General features: G+C 43.5%; 1 protein-coding gene across 1 annotated transcript; it reads left to right on the forward strand.

The window, feature by feature from the left end:
* The first annotated feature begins 642 nt into the window (after positions 1-642).
* Positions 643-8,148, forward strand: LOC140979824 (uncharacterized). The gene is made up of 2 exons (XM_073445409.1): positions 643-1,337; positions 7,983-8,148. Exons 1-2 carry the CDS (start codon positions 764-766, stop codon positions 8,018-8,020), a joined length of 612 nt encoding a protein of 203 aa, XP_073301510.1. The 5' UTR covers positions 643-763; the 3' UTR covers positions 8,021-8,148.
* The last annotated feature ends 312 nt before the right edge of the window (positions 8,149-8,460 follow it).

Consider the following 8,460-nt stretch of genomic DNA (forward strand, 5'->3'; position numbering starts at 1 on the left):
CATAGGCCTTCACAGTTGGTATCAGAGCCAATGTTCTTGTAAAGGGTTGCACTACTACTGACCACGAGAAGCTCACGAAGCCACGTCTTCGGTCTGTAAGTTTTACATTTCAGCATTTTATTTAAAGCATGAATTATTTTGACAGCATGTTTCCATGAAATGTTTTACGATCAAATCTTTTCAGTATTTCAGTATTTATTTAGAATAAATTATGGAATTATGCATGTTAGTTACGTATGGGTTATGTATGGAACAGTATGCCTCCTAGACGCCAGGTTGGACGCCCGAGAGGTAATGAGGAGCGCCGTCTTGAAGACGGTGAGGATCAAGGACAGGGGGGATTCGGACATCCACCTCCACCTCCACCTCCACCTGACATGAATGCCCAGATGCTAGCTGAGATGACTAGGTTCTTTGCACAGTTTGCGGGGAACAATGCCGCAGCCGCAGCCAGGCCGACAGGGCCCGAGGCTGTCTATGAGAGGTTTATGAAGATGCGTCCGAAGGAGTTTTCTGGGACGTCTGACCACATGATTGCCGAGGGATGGATCAAATCCCTCGAGGTTATCTTCGAGTTCATGGAGCTTGAGATGCAGACAGAGTCCGATGTGCCACCTACTTATTCAGTGGAGATGCCCGCTTATGGTGGGAAGGAGCAGCAGTAGCCCTGAACTTGGCTACACTGACTTGGACACACTTCACGGAGGTTTTCTACTCCAAATATTTTGCTGAGGAAGTGCGCACCAGGTTGACCACCGAGTTCATGAGCTTGAGACAGGGTGATATGACGGTTACGGAGTTCATCCGTAAGTTCGAGAGGGGCTGTCACTTTGTGCCCCTCATAGCAAATGATGCCAGAGCTAAGATGATGCACTTCCTGGTGGGTCTACGGCCGATCTTGCACCGTGATGTTAGGGTGTCTGACCCTACTACTTATGAGGTCGCGGTCTCCAAAGCCCTAGCCGCAGAGCAGGATCTGCGGGATATCGAGAGGGATCGCCAAGGCAAGCGCCCAGCCCAGGTACCACACCGCCCTCCTCCTCATCAGCATCAACAGCAAAACAAGAGGCCTTTTCATGGGCAGCCCAGAAACAGAGGCCAGCAACAGCAGCAGCAGCAGCGGGGACGCCCAGTCCCGAGGACCTTTGAGCACCCAGTCTGTCCCAGGTGCTCACGCCGCCATCCTGGAGCATGTATGTCTGGTTCTGGAAAGTGTTTTAAGTGTGGCAGTCCTGACCACATGTTGCTGCAGTGCCCTCAGAGGAATCTGCCTACCCAAGGCAGAGTTTTTGCTCTCCAGGCCGCAGAAACAAACCCGGAGACTATGTTGTTGACAGGTACCTTTAAGCTTTAAGTTAATATTTGAATTTCCGTGTTTTGGGAACAGAATTAAGATCTTGAACTTAGAAATTGATATAGGATTGCATGCTCTACTCAATATTATTTTGGGAATTTAAGCTAGAAGAACTTTGATCTTTGCATGTCTATAAGTTTAATTCTTGTAGCTATTGGATTCAACTTAGAGTTCCGATCTTTCAGGAAGAATTTTTATATCTGGTTCCGCTACCAAGGCCTTGATAGATTCAGGGGCCACTCACTCGTTTATTTCGGAGGTCTTTGCGAACTTTCTTAAGATCAAGACCATTGGGCTAGACACAGCCTTTTCAGTAGTGTTGCCGTCAGGCGAGGAGATGGCAGCTACTAATGTGATCAGAGATATAGACCTTGAGCTGCATGGAAATCTTGTGTATGCGGATCTTATCGTGCTACCGATGCCAGAATTTGACATCATCCTAGGGATGGACTGGCTATTGCGGAACAGGGTGTTGATAGACTTCCAGCGGAGATCTGTTCTTGTTCGACCGCCAGGAATGGAGCAGTTCTTATTTGAGCCAGACAGGTACTTTCCTCTACCGCGTATTATTCCTTATGTTCAGGCTAGGAAGCTCGTGCATAGAGGGTGTCGGGCATTTCTAGCAACCTTTTTATCTGTCCCCGAGGCACCCAGCCAGTCAGCCTCAGATGTTCCGATTGTCAGAGATTTCTTAGACGTTTTTCCTGAAGACGTCTCTGGTATGCCACCTGAGAGAGAGGTGGAATTTTCCATTGAGCTTATGCCAGGTACGGCTCCGATCTCAAAAGCACCGTACCGACTTGCACCGACAGAGATGGCAGAGCTTAAGAAGCAGATTCAGGAACTTCTTGACAAGGAGTTCATTCGCCCTAGTTTTTCACCTTGGGGCGCGCCAGTCTTGTTTGTTAAGAAGAAGGATGGCTCTATGAGACTATGCATTGACTACCGGGAGTTGAACAGGGTTACAGTGAAGAACAAATACCCACTTCCGAGGATTGAGGATCTGTTTGACCAGTTACAGGGAGCTTCGATTTTCTCCAAGATTGATCTGCGCTCCGGTTATCACCAGTTGAGGGTGAGAGATGCTGATGTTTCCAAGACTGCTTTCAGGACTCGTTATGGTCACTACGAGTTCCTTGTGATGCCGTTCGGTCTGACGAATGCGCCAGCGATCTTCATGGATCTCATGAATCGCGTATTTCAGCCGTATCTTGACCAGTTTGTGATAGTGTTCATAGACGACATTCTCGTCTACTCCAAGAGTCAAGAGGAGCACAGCAGGCATCTGACCACAGTTTTACAGACCTTGCAGAAGCACAAATTATTCGCAAAGTTCAGTAAGTGCGAATTCTGGTTAGAGAAGGTGGCGTTCTTAGGCCACATTGTTTCTAGCAGTGGTATTGAGGTAGACCCAGCGAAAGTTGCCGCAGTCAGAGATTGGGTTGTGCCGCAGAATGCATCAGAGGTCCGCAGTTTTCTTGGGCTAGCAGGATATTACAGGAAGTTCATTAAGGGATTCTCCTCTATTGCCGTCCCACTCACATCTTTGACCAAGAAGAATGCTAAATTCTTGTGGAGCGAGGAGTGTCAGAAGAGCTTCGATACCTTGAAGCAAGCTCTTATCTCAGCACCAGTGTTGGCCATGCCGTCAGGGCCCGGCGAGTTTGTCCTTTATACCGATGCTTCGAAGCTCGGTTTAGGCGCAGTATTGATGCAGCATGGGAAAGTGATAGCGTATGCTTCTCGACAGTTGAAAATCCACGAGAAGAATTACCCTACCCATGATCTAGAGTTGGCCGCAGTAGTTTTTGCCTTGAAGATTTGGAGGCATTATCTGTATGGAGAGAAGTGCCAGATCTTTACCGACCATAAGAGCCTCAAGTATTTCTTTACGCAGAAGGAGCTGAACATGCGTCAGAGGCGTTGGTTGGAGCTTGTGAAGGATTACGACTGTGACATTAGCTACCACCCGGGTAAAGCTAATGTAGTTGCAGATGCATTGAGCAGAAAAGTCGCAGTAATGGCTCATTTGACGATTCAGAGACCTCTTCAGCTTGAGATGCAGAGGTTTAATCTAGAGTCATATCCTCAAGGTAGAGTTCCCCGTCTATCTACCTTGACCATTCAGTCCTCTCTTCTTGACCGTATTCGCAATGGTCAGTCAGCAGATGAGCAATTGGCACAGTGGAAGAAGAGGGATGAAGCCAAGGGCAGTGTCTTGTATACAGTCAGCGACGGTATTGTGAGATACCGAGACAGGATATGGGTTCCTAGCAGTGATTCTATCCGAGCAGACATCTTATCAGAGGCCCATATGTCGCCGTACTCCATTCACCCTGGGAGTACGAAGATGTACAAGGATCTGCAGCTATTGTATTGGTGGCCAGGGATGAAGAAAGACATCAGACGTTTTGTATCTGAGTGTCTGACTTGTCAGTTAGTGAAAGCAGAGCATCAGAGACCAGCAGGGTTGCTCAAGCCTCTTCCCATTCCCGAGTGGAAGTGGGAGAATGTTACCATGGACTTCGTGACCGGTTTGCCGAAGTCAGTCAGAGGATCAAATGCCATCTGGGTGATTGTAGATCGTCTTACCAAATCAGCGCACTTCTTGCCTATTAAGACGACTTTCACCATGATTCAGTATGCGGAGTTGTACATCCGGGAGATAGTCCGACTCCATGGTATTCCCGTTTCGATAGTATCTGACAGAGACCCCAGATTCACTTCCTCTTTTTGGAAGAGTTTGCATTCGACTATGGGTACGAAGTTGCTGTTTAGCACAGCTTTCCATCCTCAGACAGATGGTCAGTCAGAACGAGTTATTCAGATTTTAGAGGATCTTCTCCGTGCTTGTGTGATTGACTTCTCAGGGAGTTGGGAGTCGAAGTTGCCATTGGTGGAGTTCACCTATAACAACAGCTTCCAGTCATCTATTGGTATGGCTCCGTATGAAGCTCTGTATGGCCGCAAGTGTAGATCTCCTGTTCATTGGGATGAAGTAGGAGAGAGAGCAGAATTGGGTCCAGAGATTATTCAGCAGACTGTTGATGTAGTAGCCCAGATCCGCGATAGGATGAGGACTGCTCAGAGTCGACAGAAGAGTTATGCAGATCAGAGGAGGAGAGATCTAGAGTTCGCAGTCGGCGACCATGTTTTCGTGAAGGTGGCACCTATGAAGGGTGTCATGAGATTTGGGAAGAAAGGGAAGCTCAGTCCGAGATTCATTGGACCCTTTGAAATCCTTGACAGAGTTGGGACGCTAGCTTATCGTGTTGCTCTTCCGCCGAATCTGGCCGGAGTACACAATGTGTTCCACGTCTCCATGCTGAGAAAGTACATGGCGAATCCTTCGCATGTGCTGAACTTTGAGCCGTTGCAGCTTACCCCGAACCTGTCTTATGAGGAGAGACCAGTGCAGATCTTAGACAGACAGGAGAAGAAGCTGCGGAACAAGTTGGTTAAGCGAGTCAAAGTCAAATGGCTCAACCATTCAGAGGAGGAAGCTACGTGGGAGTCTGAGCCAGAAATGAGGAGTCGGTACCCCGAGTTATTTGGTGAGTTCTAATTTCGAGGACGAAATTTCTTTAAGGGGGGGAGAGTTGTAGAACCCGTAATTAGACTGCGTATAAGCCATGCATAATTCTAATTTTTTTTAATTAAATTGACTTCATTGCATGAGTATTTAAATGCATTCTTTGAAGCTAAGTATTTTATTCAGTAGTTTAAATTTTATTCTTTTCAGTTCATTAAGTGAGGCCGGACCGGAGTTGGAGTAAAGAAATAAATTTTAATATTAAGAAAATATTCTTAGAATTTATTTAAGATAAATAATAAATCATTTTAAAATAAAAGAAGGTTTAGGGATTTATTTAATTAACTTGAGATAAGTAGCAAATAAATTCTTTATGTCCAATAATTTAATTAATAGCCTAAATTTAAATATGTGACCAATTGAGATAAGTTAATCTAGACTTATTTTAGTTAAGAAATTATAATTTATCATGATAGTAAATTTACCTTTAAGATTTAAATATCTAACCATGTATGCAAGATAATGTTATTCCTTAACTAATTAATTAATACTTAATGGGTAGATAAAACTTTAAATATTTAAAATACATGAATTAAGCAATATTTCTACCTAATTTAGCATTCAAAATTTCGGCCCCCTCATTATCCAACCCAATCTTGATTAGTTTGACAACTCACAATTTAATTGACTTCTTTCCTTATCCATTTTTAGTAGATAAATCCCTCACCTTTTAATTCCCCAATAATTATTAATTTAAACATTTTTCCACCCCATCTTGCTAGCAAAAATCGGTCATGCCTTATTTTCAAAGATTTGATTTTTTCAACTCATCCTTTATTTCCCTTCCCTTAATCTTTTTTTCTAGGTAAATATTCTCTCCATTTTTTTTTATCTCTAACAAATAAATTAATTAAGCAATATTCCTCCATTGATCCTAGACCTAACCATCGACCAAATACACTCAAAATATCCTTCAAATCTTTGTTATCAAATCATTTATCAAACTCTAAGATATTAAAAAAAAATAAATATTATCTTGCCATTTAAACTCCAACAATCTTGCAACCTCCCATATTATTTCTCCCTAGTCATCTCCCCATCACCATACTCGAAACTTCAGAAGAAAAACCTCTCAAAAATCGTGATTTCCACCTAGAGAAAATAAGAGAGAAAAGTTGAAACGAAAGAAGAGCACTCCGTCTCCGCCGCGCCGTGTCGTCGCACTAGCTTGTTTTCTTATTCATCAAAATTTCCAGGCATGTTTATACCTTCTTACACACTTCAATCAAGTCATATTAATATTTTTAAACCACCATACTCATGATTTTTATGAAGCAAAACCGAAATAAAGCAACAACATTCTCGAAAAAATATGTACAGAATTTTTATGGTTCATATGCGCCTTCACGGTTTGGCTTGTTTTGAGGATTCAGGTGGTTGGCTCGACTCCAGGGGCTCGGGGCTGCGTATAGACACATACTAGGGTGTGTCAAGACCATGTTGATCCATTCGTTCAATCCCATACACGCTGGAAACTCGCATGTGACAGCAGCTCTTCCTCCATGCCATTTGAGTCTCGATTTCTTTTGCTTGCTGTCAAGGGAGGAAGTTTCTGATCTTGGCTGCCCTAGGGGCCTATAGCCATGGTTAGAACACTTCCCTATCATGTCTAAGACGTGACCAAGTCGCCCTTTTGAGGCTTGGTCCATGGTGAATCGGTTTTCAAATCAAAAGAACAAGAACAGCCCACGGTCCCCTTTCCCCTACTGCATGTGTAGCTTCGGCTTTTGATGGTTGGGGTGAAGCTCGGTTGGCCTATGGCCCTTAGCCCTGGTTCACTCAATACCCCTTGATGTCTAGATCGAGCCATGGTCAATCGATGGCCATTGGAAAGGTCCATGACAGTAACAAAATAAAATTTCAGAAACATGTCGGTACAGATTTTTTTTGTTTTCGGTTGAGGCTTTGTGTTGTCCTAGGTGTTGGATTGGATTGTGGTTGGCCTAGGGCCCTTAGCCATGGTTCAAGCCACATCTTAGGATGTTGGGAAGAGGCTCGGGTCAGTGGTTCAAGCCCCAATGGCCAATAGTCTCGCAACCGAAGCGATGTAAGTACAAGTGCGGTTGCTGGAATTTCTGGACAGCAACTTGCTGTGACGGTTCGGAGGCTCGTTTGAGTTCTTGGTTGGCTTTTAGCCTATGGCCTTGGACTGGACAGTGCCTCATCGAGTTAGGAAGGCCACGTTTTTGGCCGTTTGTGATTCGGATCATTTTTGAGGTCGTACGAGAATTTACGGTGCGATGTGCCAAATTGACTCTCGAAAGAGCGTTTCATGTTTTGGCCTCCATTCACCTAGATTTCGGCCCTCACCATTTTAGGAGCATAAATTCATAATTTTAAGTGTATTTTAATCATGACTATACGTTGGTTCAGTGTTGGTTCGGGTTGGCTCGGAGTCATGATTAAATACGAAGTCGTCGAGCGTCATTGTCGCATTTTTTTAACTTAAATTGCATAGTTGGTCAAGTAGAAGCTATTGCATATTTTTCATGGCATATTTAGGTTGCAGCGAGCCTGGGAACGATCCAATCCAGTTGGTAAAAATAATACAGGATATTTCATTATACAATTTAATTATATTACGTGCATGAAAATAGAAAATACTTATTTTGAGATTTATGCGATATTGCTTGTGGTCAATTCACTATTTTGGGAGCACTATTTACTCGGTCGCCAGTGACCGATCAGTTCAGTTTGGTACCACCCGGTCGCCAGTGACCGGTCAGTTCAGTTCAGTTTGATACTCCCCCGGTAGCCAGTTACCGATCAGTTCAGTTCAGTGCAGGGGCCACATGCGTAGACCATAATCTCAACAGAAAATTATTACCAGTTATTTCAGTACAGGGCTCCAAGGAGCAACATTTTTACTATGATTTTAATTCAGTCATGCACGTATTATAATTGCTCAGTACAGGTTATTTTCAGTATGCCCCATGACATGATATTTTATCCCATGCAAAATTTTACTAGTATTTACTCGTTACCTACGATATATGCATGCTGAGTCTTTAGGCTCACTAGACTTGATTGTTGTAGGTACTGATGAGGTCAGGGCCGAGGGCGGGGACCAGTGAGCCAGCTTGGGTCAGCAGTAGTGGCACCCGAGGACCTCAGTTCAGCATTTATTATTTTATTTCTCAAACAATTTTTATCAGTTGTGGGATATTCTTAAATTGTTATTTCGCATACAAATATTTTCTTCCGCTGCCATTTTGAATATAAAACTTTGTTTATCGGTTTATTTATGAATGAGGCATTTTGATTATAAAAAAAAAAAGAAAATTTTTAATTTTTCAAGCAAGGATTCATAGGCCTTCACATTTATTTTCAACATTCAACTTCTTATTTTCAACATTCAACTTTCTTATTTTCAACACTCCCCCTTGTGATGATGATCATGATAAAATGATTGTCTTCATTACGTGTTTTTATACTGCCTCGTTAAAAACCTTACTAAGAAAAACTCATTGGGATAAAACCATAGTAAGGGAAAAGAGTACAGTCACGTAAACCC

This window comes from Primulina huaijiensis, chromosome 6 (assembly GCF_012295235.1).
Source record: "Primulina huaijiensis isolate GDHJ02 chromosome 6, ASM1229523v2, whole genome shotgun sequence".
In the NCBI taxonomy this organism is placed as follows: Eukaryota; Viridiplantae; Streptophyta; class Magnoliopsida; order Lamiales; family Gesneriaceae; genus Primulina; species Primulina huaijiensis.